Genomic DNA, 13227 nt, shown 5'->3' with positions numbered 1-13227 from the left:
AGCATCACTTAGTAGTTTTCTGCTACTATCTGTAATAAACTAAAAAGCAATTATCTATATTTGAGTCACAAGAATAAATTCTTAGTTTATTGTGCCACCAAACATTAACTACAAGAAAAAAAACATTAACAATTAAATGAATTAACAATTACTGATTCACACAAACTTGATTTTTTTTCCAACAATTTTGTTACATTATTAGATCACATTTGATTGTCCATTGCAATCAAACATTGAAAACCCCCAAAAAGGGGTTTAAATGCTCCAAATCTACAATGATTTACACATGAATTTTATTTCAACAATAAGGCGAGTTCCAAGTGAAGCCTGACTATGTGAATATGCAACAAGCCTTGCAATCCTAAAATTATTAAAACTAAAGGATAAAATTATAGGATAAAATAATTTTTTTTACAAAAAAGTGAACAAGCAAGAAGGTTGTAAAGGATAATCAAATTTGAATTGAAGGGGGTCTCCCATTTGCGGCAGACACTCGTGAGCCCCATTCTAAAAGCTCTTTGCTAGTATCATCTTTGTGACATATTACTTCAATAAAACAAAATGCATCTTTCTTATCAGTTGTGGCTGTTGCAATGGCTGCGATCAACTGTGGTTCATTTGTAACCTACACGAAATTGATGGTTGAATGTACATATTTAGTGAAATTTAAAAATTGGAGCATAATTTGAGATAACATTCAAGATGTAATTTGTTATGATTCTTTGAGGTAAAAAGTAATGTTATGCGAAGATTAATACAAGAAAACATTACCTTGGTTGCCCACACATTTCCTTCTCCATTGTGAATAGCTTGGATCATGGCTACATAATTCCAATTTTTGATCACATTATAGGGTCCATCATGGATCTCTACTTCAATTGTATAGCCTCCATTGTTTATAAGGAACACAATACTATTTTGATTTTGCCGCATCATAGTTGAGACATCTTGACATGTGACCTAAACATTGATTTATGAAATTTTATGCTAATAATATATATTTTCATTAGCATACAATAAAATTAAATAAAATTAAATAAAAATTGGAATTAATATATATAATATTTTTTGAAATTATTATTTTAAAACTGAATTATAAAATTTTGATTATAATTACAAAGCTTAGTCATACTTGAAAACTACCATCACCAATACAGGCAATCACACGTTTTATTCCCTTCAAGGCCTGGGAATAACCTAGTAAAGCACCTACAGACCACCCAATAGAGCCATACTGCATTTGAAACTCATATCTGCAAAAATAGAAGAAAATTTCTCTTAAATTGATGAAAAAATTAACCTTCTGAATCAACACAATGCCCTTGTTTTTTTGGATTATTTTTAAATCACATTTCATGTAATTACAATGAAGTTATATATGTATATACATCCCTATAAATCAATTGCGTAGTTTTATGTGTAGATGAGTCAGATTTAATGCTCTCATATAATGTCAAATGCGCTTCAAATATATATATTGTTCAAAAATAATTATTTTTAGTATTTAGCTTGCAGTACATTGTTTTAGGAGTACATTGCAAATTCCAATAAATTATTTCAAAACATCAAACTCTAAGAAATTGAGTAGGATTCAAATTACTCATGAAGGTTTTCTATGGATCCAAAGACAAATCTTAACAGAAAAATGGAAACATGGAAATCTTACAGAGAAGATCAATTTTGCATGGAGCCCATATTTTAACACCATGCATTGTAAAGAATATTGTACCATATTTCTAGTTTCACTAGACTTTATTCACATTCATAACCTCCTTAGACCATTTCTATTCATAATAATGCACAGATTCTATTGTAGCAATTGTATTTGATAGCAACATCTCTCTCTCTCTCTCTCTCTCTCTCTATATATATATATATATATATTTATTCGTTCATTGATAGACTTCATTAAGTCTGAAACTCACCCACAACCAGCAGGCAATTTTAATTTCTGGCAGTTGAACCATGAGTCCCCTGTTTCAGCAAGTACAGCAGTATCATGTGACAGCATACCCTAAAACCATCAAAGCAAAAAAAACAAATAAAAACAATTAAACACGTCCATGAAGGTCACTTCCTTTTTCAGAACCCAATTCCTCAAAACTCCAAAACCATTCCACACACCAGCAATTAGCAAAAAACACATCAACCAACAATGCACAAGACAAAAGCCCCAAAACAACGCAACAACATTCAATCACATTCCTCGGAGAAACTTTGGGTGGGTGTTTGGTTTGATGTTGGGTAATATATTAGTCCTCTAACCAGTCCTCTCTAAACTATAACTCGTAATACTAAACACACACAATTACAACATCAAGAGCTAGATTTCAGTCCAGTATTAGTGAAGCACAGACAGAGTTCATGCACTTCATGTCACAAAATCTGAGCAATGAATGTATTTAGGCGTGTAGAAAAACACAAACAGAATTGCTACCTGAATGTGCTTGAAGAGCACATTAACACGCAGTGGATCCTGAGCACCGGAAGAGGGGATGGTGCCCTCGGGGACATGAATCCTCTTGTAATTCTCGAAAGATGTGGAGTTTCGTGTGATCCGTTTCGAGAGCTCCATGCAAAAATCCTTCATCAGCACGCATCCGAACTCGGCTTTACCGCATATCTGCACGCGGTCCGGGTTCACCACAATCATGTGGTCCTTCTTCAGAAACAACGAGTACCCCACTGAGCTGTAATCGTTGAAGATCGGCCCCACGAAGATGTACGCGTCGGCGGATTCCACAATTTCTAGACAAAAGGGTGAGCTCACGGCGCCCCAGTATGTGCCGATGAAGTGCGGGTGCGATTCTAGAGGTTGGCCTTTCGCTGACGGCATGGTGGCGTAGGCATATCCACTCGCTTCCACCAGTTCCTGGAATGCTTCCTTGGCCTTGCCGAGACGCAGTTTCGGTCCTCCGACGAGGACTGGCTTTACAGTGTGGTTCAGGAACTTGACTGCGGCGTCCAGTGCTGCTTCGAGCGAGGTTTTGTTGCTCCTCCTGTTGGGAGCAATAGCAGGAGCAAGCACAGGAGAAAGGGGGATGTGAAGGGAGCCGGATGGATTTTTGTAGTAGTAGTGTGGGACGTAGAGTGTGTGTGACCCAGTTGTGAGATATGAGGTCTTACGAGAGAGAGGGTCTTACTGCTCTTTGATTGCGTAAGGAATGGTGCTGTGGGTGAAGGACGGGTGCTCGATGCCGGCCAAGTTGCAGCTCACGCTGATGTACACGGGCTTGCTCTCCAGCAGGCAGGTCGATATGGCGCGATCCACAAGCTGGTGCGCATCATCCAAGCAGTTTATGACCGCCTGTGCGAGATCCGGTTCTCCTGCGATGCAGCATCGTGAGATTACATCACACAAAGGTTGTAAGTAATGTTGTTGATGTTGTTTTTTTTTCAATGTTCATGCAGTGAGTGTGGGGGTTTGGATTGATGGGAAAGGGACCTGAAAACATGTCACAGCCTGGAAGCATCGAGCCTCCTGGCTGAAATCGGAAACGCCAATGGTGTGATGCAGGATGCGGTTAGTACCGAAATCGTTGGAATTGGGCCCTCCGACGATGCAGATCACCGGGAGGTTCTCGCTGTATGCGCCAGCGATGGAGTTGATGACGCTGAGCCCGCCAACGGTGAACGTGACCACGACACAGCCTACGCCCTTCCATCGCGCGTACCCATCCGCCGCATACCCTGCATTGATCTCGTTGCAGCACCCGATGTTGTTGATCCCGGGTTCACTGATCAGGTGATCCAGCAACACCAGGTTGAAGTCCCCCGGCACCGTGAATATATCATTGCATCCGATCTCCACCAGTCTGCGAGCCAGGTGCCGGCCCAGGCAGGCAGTGGATTCGGTAACGGGATACACTGGCTCTGGTCGCGACATGGGAGATGAGCTCCCAGACGCGTAGCCAGACCGGGTGGTTCCAGATTGGGTGTCAGTTGGTGATCTGGGTGTTGAAGGCGGCGCCGCTACGGAACTCCCCTTCTCTTCGAGCACAGTGATGTCTCGGTTGTACTTGGGAGAAGACACTGCCGCGATTTCAACCACGCTGCGGAGCCGGGTACTTCGACGTCGCTCTGGACCTGCCGTCTTGAACCGCTGATGAGAGCACGCCACTTAGTGGATGATGGATGGCTGCTTCTTAACTTGCTGCGCATCCAACATCACCACGACGACGAGGAGTCATTCATTTCCAGTCTACGCTACCGGTGATTCTATACTGCCAAAACGTGAATGCACAACTTGTCCATCACCAAGTGATCGCAGAGTGAGTCGATTCCCTGCAAGACAGCGGCTTCGACCTTGTACATCAGTTTTGGTTGACGATGGGAATGGTTTTTTATCCGCTCCGAAGGAGTGTTCCTACTCTTGCTCGCTTTCTGAGCCGATTTTGCAAATGAGTCGACGTGATCAGGTGGGTGGAATGCACCCTCTGGATTCTCCAGGTCTCGAAACGATTTTTGGTGAACGAGTCACAAAAGTCGCACTCTTCGGTAACCCAGACACCAGAAACCAAGTCGACTGTTCAGATCACAACACATGCTGCGTCGGTAATTCAACAGTCTTTGTCTGGTGAATGTGTGTGTGAGCAGATTTGAAGCTTTGTTGATTGTGCACCATATTTGTTGATACTGTTACAGTGTTTCTTTCTCTGTGTGTATGTGGATTGTCAATTTATGGGTTGGATTGTGCGTAGCATCCACAAACCGATCACTTATTTTATGAAGGATTAGTGAAAGTTCTAGTTCATGTTTCTGCAATTTTGCTTTTCGTTGTGCTTCGTCAAGTGTGATGTTCTTAAAAGTGTTGAGAAGAGAGTTGACATGAATTCGATGTTTGGTGATGGAGTCACTACAATGTTGATACTTTGGGAGGAAGATTCAATGAAGTTTTGAGGGAAAACCAACTGAATAAAGCATGGATTGCAAGTTTGTGCTCGTGGAGACCTTGCTAAATTAACAGTCTCTTTTCTCTGTTGTATATGTAAATCTGGTGCAGGGAAATTGAAAGTGTGTTCTTTAGTTTTGATGATACTTGTTTCAAGGGAATTTTTGTAGTGTTTTTAATGTATGTAGCGTTTTCTACTTGTTTTTATTTAATTTATGATGTGAATCAAATTTTTTAGTAGCTTCAATAAGCATGTGCAAATTCAATGAAGTTGTTATCTGTTTTGGTAATTTAAGAATTATAAATTTGTTGCCTTGAGTCTACATTAAATTATTGATTTATTATTTGATTCAAAAAACCTTGTGATCTGAATATCGTTCAAAGAACTTCTCGTGGTCCACCAAGCAATGGAGCATTAAAAGTCACCTCCTTTATCATGTAAATTTGTTAAAAATCTATAAATGGTGACTTAGAAGTTTAAAATGTCCTATTGAACTCAAACTTTAGAATTACAATCTTGTGCTTTAATTATTTTCTATTTTCTATTTTCATTTTTTAAAAGTAAATTTACTTCTCTAACATTTATACTAAAAGACACATGCAAGTCTTACGAAGGACTCTTCTGAGATTGTGTGAAAAGCAAAGAAAAGAAAAACTCACACTAAATGAACATCTCGCAAGATAGAGTACAGTTAATATGTTCTTCTAGGATTATCTCCAAAGTAATTGATATATGTATATGTGTATATATATATATATATATATATATATAAATTTTTAATTAGTGGGAAAAAATTAAATTAAATTAAATCATGATTGCGGTAATTCAAGAATCGATACTGCAGGTTGATTACTTTATGCTGCTCGTTTATTTTCTTCTGTAAATTTCATGCAGATAGGAAAGATGAAACATCAATCACACACTTAAAGATGTATATATATTTTTTTCTCTCTATACATCTTAAATCTAAAATATTAATTTCCAGTTATTCAAACATGAGTTACATAAATATATCCGAAATTTTATTGTGTAAACTAATATGCAGAACAAATCAATAAAAATGAAAGACAAGTGGGTACAAGTGGTAAAATATATGCCTTTCAAAAAATAAAAACGATTGCAAATTTTGTTGCATTAAGTGTTACAGTTGAAATTTTTAATTTTTGAATATTAATACTACAGTTTTTTTTAGATTTTCAAATCTAATTTTATCCAAGATAATAAAAAAGAACTGCTATCAGGATCAAAAAAAAAAAAAATTACTGTAGAAGAAGATGAAAGCCCTGGTACCCACCCAAGAAGAGGTTATTTTTGTTATTTTCAGCCACAATAATGTAGATTTTGAAACTTTATTTTTGATGTCATAGTATGAAACACATTGAATTATTGCCTATGTATGTTTGATACAGTTGTTTTTCAATAACCGATTTTTTTAATATTTTGTTTTATTTTTTACAACACTTTGGTAGTTGTGATTGAGAGTTTTGATGTGTCACTTCCCTTCTTATACAAAAAATCACATAATTAGATATAGACAAATTTGCTAAAAGCAAAACAAAAAAAAGATTATATAGTCAAGTGTGGAAATTTGCATCAAAACTCTCCATCTGAATAATATTCATATTTCAATTCATGCATTAGAGACGTGTAGGTCAAAGTAGATGAACCAATTTTACATTGTTTCTATTCATTTACAAACATGTGATAACAATAAAGTTTTTATTCATCAAATCCTACAATCTAAGATTACCTTTTGCAAGTATCCTAAATTTAAATAATTGCACCAAAAGCTTGAAAACCAAATGAAGCCAAATTCAAGTACCATATTAGAGCACTTGTACGATTGATGTGTAAAGTGAGAAGGAGAAAGGAAATAATGGAGGAGTGAGTGCAACATTGTGCATGTGCCCAATGCACACAGTTAAGGTGTGATGGCAAGTCCAATTTCTTTAAATTGAAATCTTTTCACCCATAATAAATCCTTTCATTTTTATTTATATGATTGTTTCACAATACTTCGCCACCCCCACTCTCTCTCTCACACACACATGTTTATATTCATATACATATGTTTACATATCCTAAGAATTAAAAAGATAAGCATTAAGTGAGAATTACATAGTTGATGATGACCATGAAAAGTGTGTAAAAATGTAATGGTAGGAGATGATGAGGCCAACATTTCGAGTTGGGTGGGACGCAAATGAATTGCAAGATGCCACATCAGATGCTGTGTCCCGCATTCCACGACATGGCAGCTGGCCAGCCAGGTAGGACTCCTCCTGGGTGACGTGGCTCCACCCCTCTGCTGACGTGGATGCAACTCCTCTCTCCTCTGCTCCAAAACCCTAAATTGAAAACCCTAAAACTGGGAGTTTTTGTTGGGGGGGGATGTGGGGAGTGCAGTCAGGTTGGTGGCTTTGCAACTAAAGACCACAGCAGACATGAAATGGAAGAGGGTGAGACATCCATGTTCCCCATGTTCCCATGTTCCCCTTTGGTGTGGACTTTTCCTCTTGGAAGTTGTTTAGTAGAAGAATATCATAAAAAACATAAAATTGCAAGACATCACGAGTAATTTTTATTCAGAAAAAAAAATGTATTGCATTAATTCCTTTCACATGTAAAGACCCAGAATTATGACCTGAATCTAGTGACGTTTTATAACTGGAATCTAGTTCTCTCTCTCTCTCTCTCTAGATATCTATCTATCTATATATATAGATATATAATGATTTTGTAAATTATTGTTTAGGTGCTCAAGACATACCAGAGTTGAATTACAAAAGAAACGCATTCTTTGAGGTACAACGATGATGACAATGTAGTATTACATGTGTACAATTTGAATTGTTGTGTGCCAAATTCATGAGAAAACTTCAGATTTTTGTGTAATTTGTTTGTTTTTGTTTTTGTTTTTTGTTTTTTTTTTTCATTGCAATATTTTTCAATTTTTTCAAACAAGAATACAAGGAAATCTTAGTTTAAATTTCCAACATATTAACAATAAAAAATATATAAACACAAACACACACACACACACACACACATATATATATATATATATATATATATATATTATTTTTGCTGTTGTTGTAAAAAGCATATGAAAAACTAAAAATACTTTAAAAACTAAATCAGCTTAAAAAACGAATATGTCTTAATTCAATATTTTTATAAAAAATTGGTTATTGTTGTCAGTCTGTTGGCCCACCAAGAGTTCCATTGCAAAGAGTGCCAAGCATGCAAGAATTAGAAAACAATTCTTTAAATATGATCCCCCAAATGAAAGTAAGTGTAATTGATTTGGAATTTATCCCTATTCTGCTTTTGTTGTGCCATATACAATAGAATTGTAAAATTGTGCATCATCACTATAAAGACCGCAGGAAATAGCCTGTGCAATGAATATAAAGTCACAAGACAATTTGTGTATAGAGAATATTTTTTATAAGTTTTGTCTTTTTCTTTTATCTTTTCAGCTTAAAAAACACACTGAAATAAATCATTTTTAGTTTATTATTTCATGTCACGAAAATGATATTATCAGAATTTTATTAAAATTAACTTTGCTGAAAAGGTAGAGTGAAATGGGCAGGACGGAAACATTGATTTGCGACCATTAATGTCTGTTCTGATACCTATTTCTCAAGTAAGTGCTACAATTCTTTTAAATAAAATCTTTATTGATAATTTTTGTACTGAGACCAAAATTGACAAATGAAAGCCACTATATATTTTGTTTTAGAATTTCCATTTAGAACCGCTTTTAATTTAAAGTATGTTTATACTATTATTGTAATTTTTTAAATATTTTATTTCTAGGTAGCTGAAGAAGACGTACAATGGAACTCTAATACTGTGCTTCAAGAGGTAACTATCTTTAGATCATATTTAAATTTCACATTAATTGTTACAACATATGATACAATTGAACCACATTTTCTGCGTCTATAATTTTCCAACTACTTTTTGAATGTGCATTTAGGTGCAATTTGAAAAGGACAATTACAAGAAAACTACTTTATAGTTATCAATCAAGAATTTGGCCAATATGCAAATCAACTCTTCAATCAATGCAAATTTGAATATTAGTGTGCATTTTTTTTAATCTATTTATTTATTTATAATATAAATTTGACCATTACAAAAATGAGAATAAATGTGTCAAAGACAAAACTATGTACTTCTTAGTCAAAACCGAAAAGGTCAATAAAAATCAAAATAATGCACAGTATTATGGACCAAGTTGAAAGGTATTGAAGTTATCAATAAGCCCTCTATCAAATGCTTAAGATTAGGAGGAACTTTGCAATATTACAGACATGAAGTTCAACTTTAAAAACATTTAGGAATGGAAAGCAATTCTTAAACACTGACTGCAAGTAGTGTTTGTTCATATCAATTTTTATTGTCACAATGGTTGTTGTCATTTTATTTAAAACAAGCACTTACCCAAATATCTATTCAATTATTCATTTGAAAAAATGACCCAATTTTTCAAAGACCACAAGACTATGTCAAATATACGGCATGTTTGAACACACACATAAAAAATAAAATAAAAAAGAAAAGAAAAGAAAAGAAAAAGAAAAAATAAATGTATGTTCAAGATTTCATGATCATTTCCCAACATCCACAAATGGTTGGCAATAACTTATTTTTTCTTCCTTTGAACACTTTTTTAAGATACCCTTATTCAAAATGTCAAAACAGTGAACACACAACATGCATCTTTATCAAAAAATACACACAAATTGCATAAAAAACATCTTGAAAAATGCAAGATACATTTTAAGGAGCAAGGTGGGTTTTAAGCAAAGTAATGCCACCTCTTCTGACTAAAAACCATGCTGATGGCCATGAAGTTTATAAAAATTAATTTATTCATTTTTGTAACAAAATCATGCAGTAGTTTCTGAATGGTGCTAAGTGGACATGCACACCAAAGGTGGAATGAGCTTCCTACACTTTTCTTCTACTTCTTGCTTCACTGCTGCCACGCTGGAGCTCATTTTAGGGCTGACGTCACGCGTCGTTGGGATTACGGGAGAGGCTGCACATGGAACTGCCACGTCATCCGTGATAAGGTCTTCATTTGAGGTCCCAGAATCAGTAAGGGACCTCGGAAGGGCAGGCTCAAGCTGAGTTGGGTACAATTCAGCCAACAGTTTGGGATCTGGATTCAGCGATTGAAATAATTTGATGTTGAATCGGCCCTGTTTCACACAAGTTTGAGCTTAAAGCTATATTAAAAAAAATAAAAAAAATAAGAAAACAGATAGTGCTCAATTTTATCTCCATTTTTTAAAAACTTAAAAAAATTAAGTTTTAATACAAACATAAAAACCAACAAACAAACCATCAAAGTATACTTAGGGATAAGTAAGATACTTATCAACTTAATGAGTGTGATATCAATTTAAGTGGTTATTATTATTATTATTATTATTATTATTATTCATTTTCTAGATGTGCATCACCATGTGTTGAAATATTGATATATTGCAATAATAATTGATGGTTTTAGTATTATCTCGAATTAATTTTTTTAGTATTAGTTTCGTGACTATAGAAGAATGTTTGCACCTTTGCTGTTATCAATTTTGTAGCCAGGCCATCAATAGCCATAACAGATAATACAGTCTGCTCACCATTTCATGTTGTTAAACAGTTAAACTTATCCTTGCTTCATAAAACTTCAACAACTTTAGTATTGAAAAATGCAGTATCACAAAAAAATGGGTGATTGTGTGAGTGTGTTAACAAATACTAGAACCTTGTTAGAAATGCATAAGTGAAAGAATAAATTGAGGATGCACCATGTATCAACATAAACATCAAACCATTACAAAACATGCATTACACTTCATTTATTTTTTATTTTTTTATTAATTTTTTTGTTTTTGAGCTCCACTATTCCTTCTTTTTAAAATAAAATTATTCATACCAAATGGAGAATGTGCATACTTGACATAATTGAAATGAAAAGGTACAAATCTTTTAATATGTAAAGATCCACTTGTTCAATATACAAAGAGTTATGTGATATTGATGATATACAAGGTTGAAAACTCAAACCTATATTTGCAAAGGACTCTAATCCACAATTATCGTGGGTAAAAATAATATTGAAAATTTCTTCATATACACCAGTTTTTACTCTAAATATCTATAGGGACTACATTTATGTATACTTCAATGACTATGTTCATGAAGAAAATGTCACAAAACAATTTCCAAAAGAGTCTAATTAAAAATTCCAATGCCAAAAAATAATCACTCATTAATTCTTCATATTTTGTACTTGGATTAGTAACAAAATTTATGAAAAATAAGAAAGATGTCAATTCTAAAAATGTTTCCATCTATATAATTTGTCTATTTAATTGAATAACATGGTAGTAAGTAGCACCTTGAAAGACAAGTTGGTTCCAAACATATTCTATGAGTGGATCCGCTCATTGAGCTTCTCAGCAAGTGGCAAACGAGCTTGGCGAGCATAGATTGCAATGGAAAAAAATCCATCTGGAGATGAGCCAATCATAAACCTTAAATCGGCTACATAAATGTTGCCTTTTAAGTTTGGAATGGTGCCAACATAGTAGAGCCTCCTATTACTTTGGCTCACTAAGCTCCATCCATTGTTACCTATAAGTGCCTACAAATAATAATACCATTATCATTTGTATATCTCTCTATAGTTATTTTTTATTTATTTTTTAACTTAAATGTAATTAATTTTTGGTGAATAAATTACCTTAAGCTACCTAATGAAGACATTAGATGCTCCAAAAAGAATGGCAGTTTGAATCTTGCACATCATGGTGTTTGATATGTATTTGTCTCTTAGTATGAAATTAAATAAGTCATTTAAAATTTGTATTTGTAAGGTACTTATATGGATAGATGGGGTGTAAAAAGATTAGAATAGAAAATATTATTCTTCATTAATATGTCATATAATACATGTACTATGAAGTGATCAAACCAATGTTGGATATCCATAAAGCCTTAGAGTTCTTGCTCATGGATGATGGTCTACACACCTTGATCGGCATTGGCATAAAGAACCTTTCACCACCGCAAGGCCATCCATCCATTGTACGCACAATGCAACCTCAGGCTTTGCTATATCCCATCTGGTTTTGAGGGTGTGGATGATCAGCCCAATGGCCGAGATCTCAACATTATGAAGGTCATATGCCTTCGTGGCAAGCATTTAGTTACGGCCTCCCACCAAGCATGCCAACATCAGTGTCATATTGTAACACGACTATATGGTGAAAATATAAATGAAAAAGATATTATTAATATTTAGTCATCTTAGATGTTAGAAACACTGGCAAATTTCAGTGCCAATATTTAGGGTCAGTTAATGTCATCCCATCGGCATCATCGAATCAAGTACCCTCCGTACCAACGGGACAACCAAGTTCATTTTCCAACCCTACATGGAACAAGCCTAGTAGGTATATACCGATAGAGACACCTAATATGCATGATGGGGTGCAGGAAGACCTCTACGTCATTTCTCTTGTAGACACGGTTGGTCATTATGCTAGTGAATGTTCCAATCCCAAAGCCAGTGATGATTACGTGCCAATGTATAGGAATTGCAAGCAGATGAGGCATACTTATTAACAATGTAATGCTCCATCCAATTTCAATAAACGAGATCAACAGATCCAAAGCCAAGGAAAAATTGAGGAGATAAATCAATGTCCTCAAGATTCTCCAGTAAATTGGATGGAATGAGTCTTAGTCGTTCTTACCAAGAATCGGCAAAAGGAAAAAGGACCAATTCAATATTCGGGTGAGTCTGATGTGAAGGGCCAATTTGATCTAATTACAAGGACATCTAATCCAGGTCCTAGTATGGGCCTCTTACCCAGTATGAGATGTGACTTGGTTGGGCAATCCAATGAGGTCTCGAATACGGTGTCGTATTACGTGCTTTCCTGCTCGAGAACGCGTCGGGCGTCTGGCTGTAGAAGGTAGTATGGAGATTCGCCGATAGTCAAGCAGTCTATCAGTTTTTGACTGCTGGAATATAAACGACTGCAACAATGTACCGTAAATCTATACGGATGCTCTTCGACTGCTTGTCGAAGTCTTTTTTTTGCCCCAGCCGATAGGTCTCTAGACGTTACAGAGAACCCCGAACAACCCAAACTGTTAATCTTCAATACTCCTTTGTACTTACGATCTTGTATCCACTGACTGTCCTGTTAGATTAACCCAATAAATTTCATTCACTCCGCATACTCAATCCTATAGACACCCCTTTAATCCTTCAATCACAGACGTAACTCGATTTTATAAAACAGTCAAG

The 13227-nt window shown here is 35.5% G+C and overlaps 2 protein-coding genes across 17 annotated transcripts; one reads left to right on the top strand and one right to left on the bottom strand.

The window, feature by feature from the left end:
- Positions 1–155: 155 nt before the first annotated feature.
- On the bottom strand, positions 156–3886 carry LOC112294195 (pyruvate decarboxylase 4). Of its 2 annotated transcripts, XM_024544432.3 has the most exons (7): positions 3446–3886; positions 3144–3307; positions 2438–2999; positions 1926–2014; positions 1133–1253; positions 772–960; positions 156–625 (listed from the first exon to the last, which is right to left on the bottom strand). In XM_024544432.3, the coding sequence occupies exons 1-7, from the start codon at positions 3884–3886 to the stop codon at positions 452–454; spliced, it is 1740 nt and encodes a 579-aa protein (XP_024400200.1). In that variant the 3' UTR covers positions 156–451. The 2 variants fall into 2 exon arrangements, with proteins under 2 accessions (XP_024400200.1, XP_024400201.1); XM_024544433.3 differs by lacking the exon at positions 156–625 and having other exon boundaries at positions 778–960; positions 1144–1253.
- Positions 3887–4845: 959 nt separating this feature from the next.
- On the top strand, positions 4846–9129 carry LOC112294196 (uncharacterized). 15 transcript variants are annotated; one of them, XM_090244021.1, is made up of 12 exons: positions 4846–4932; positions 5276–5329; positions 5486–5613; positions 5787–6196; positions 6683–6818; positions 7056–7162; positions 7299–7351; positions 7648–7697; positions 8094–8183; positions 8491–8544; positions 8718–8765; positions 8881–9129. In XM_090244021.1, exons 5-12 carry the CDS (start codon positions 6795–6797, stop codon positions 8920–8922), a joined length of 468 nt encoding a protein of 155 aa, XP_090100147.1. In that variant the 5' UTR covers positions 4846–4932; positions 5276–5329; positions 5486–5613; positions 5787–6196; positions 6683–6794; the 3' UTR covers positions 8923–9129. The 15 variants fall into 15 exon arrangements, with proteins under 15 accessions (XP_090100147.1, XP_090100148.1, XP_090100146.1 ...); XM_090244022.1 differs by having other exon boundaries at positions 4853–4932; positions 5497–5613; XM_090244020.1 differs by lacking the exon at positions 4846–4932 and adding an exon at positions 4986–5071 and having other exon boundaries at positions 5497–5613.
- The last annotated feature ends 4098 nt before the right edge of the window (positions 9130–13227 follow it).

This window comes from Physcomitrium patens, chromosome 17, assembly GCF_059467195.1.
Source record: "Physcomitrium patens ecotype Gransden chromosome 17, ASM5946719v1, whole genome shotgun sequence".
NCBI lineage: Eukaryota > Viridiplantae > Streptophyta > Bryopsida > Funariales > Funariaceae > Physcomitrium > Physcomitrium patens.
Note: the sequence above shows the minus strand (reverse complement) of the source record. Positions and strands in the feature narration are given on the sequence as shown.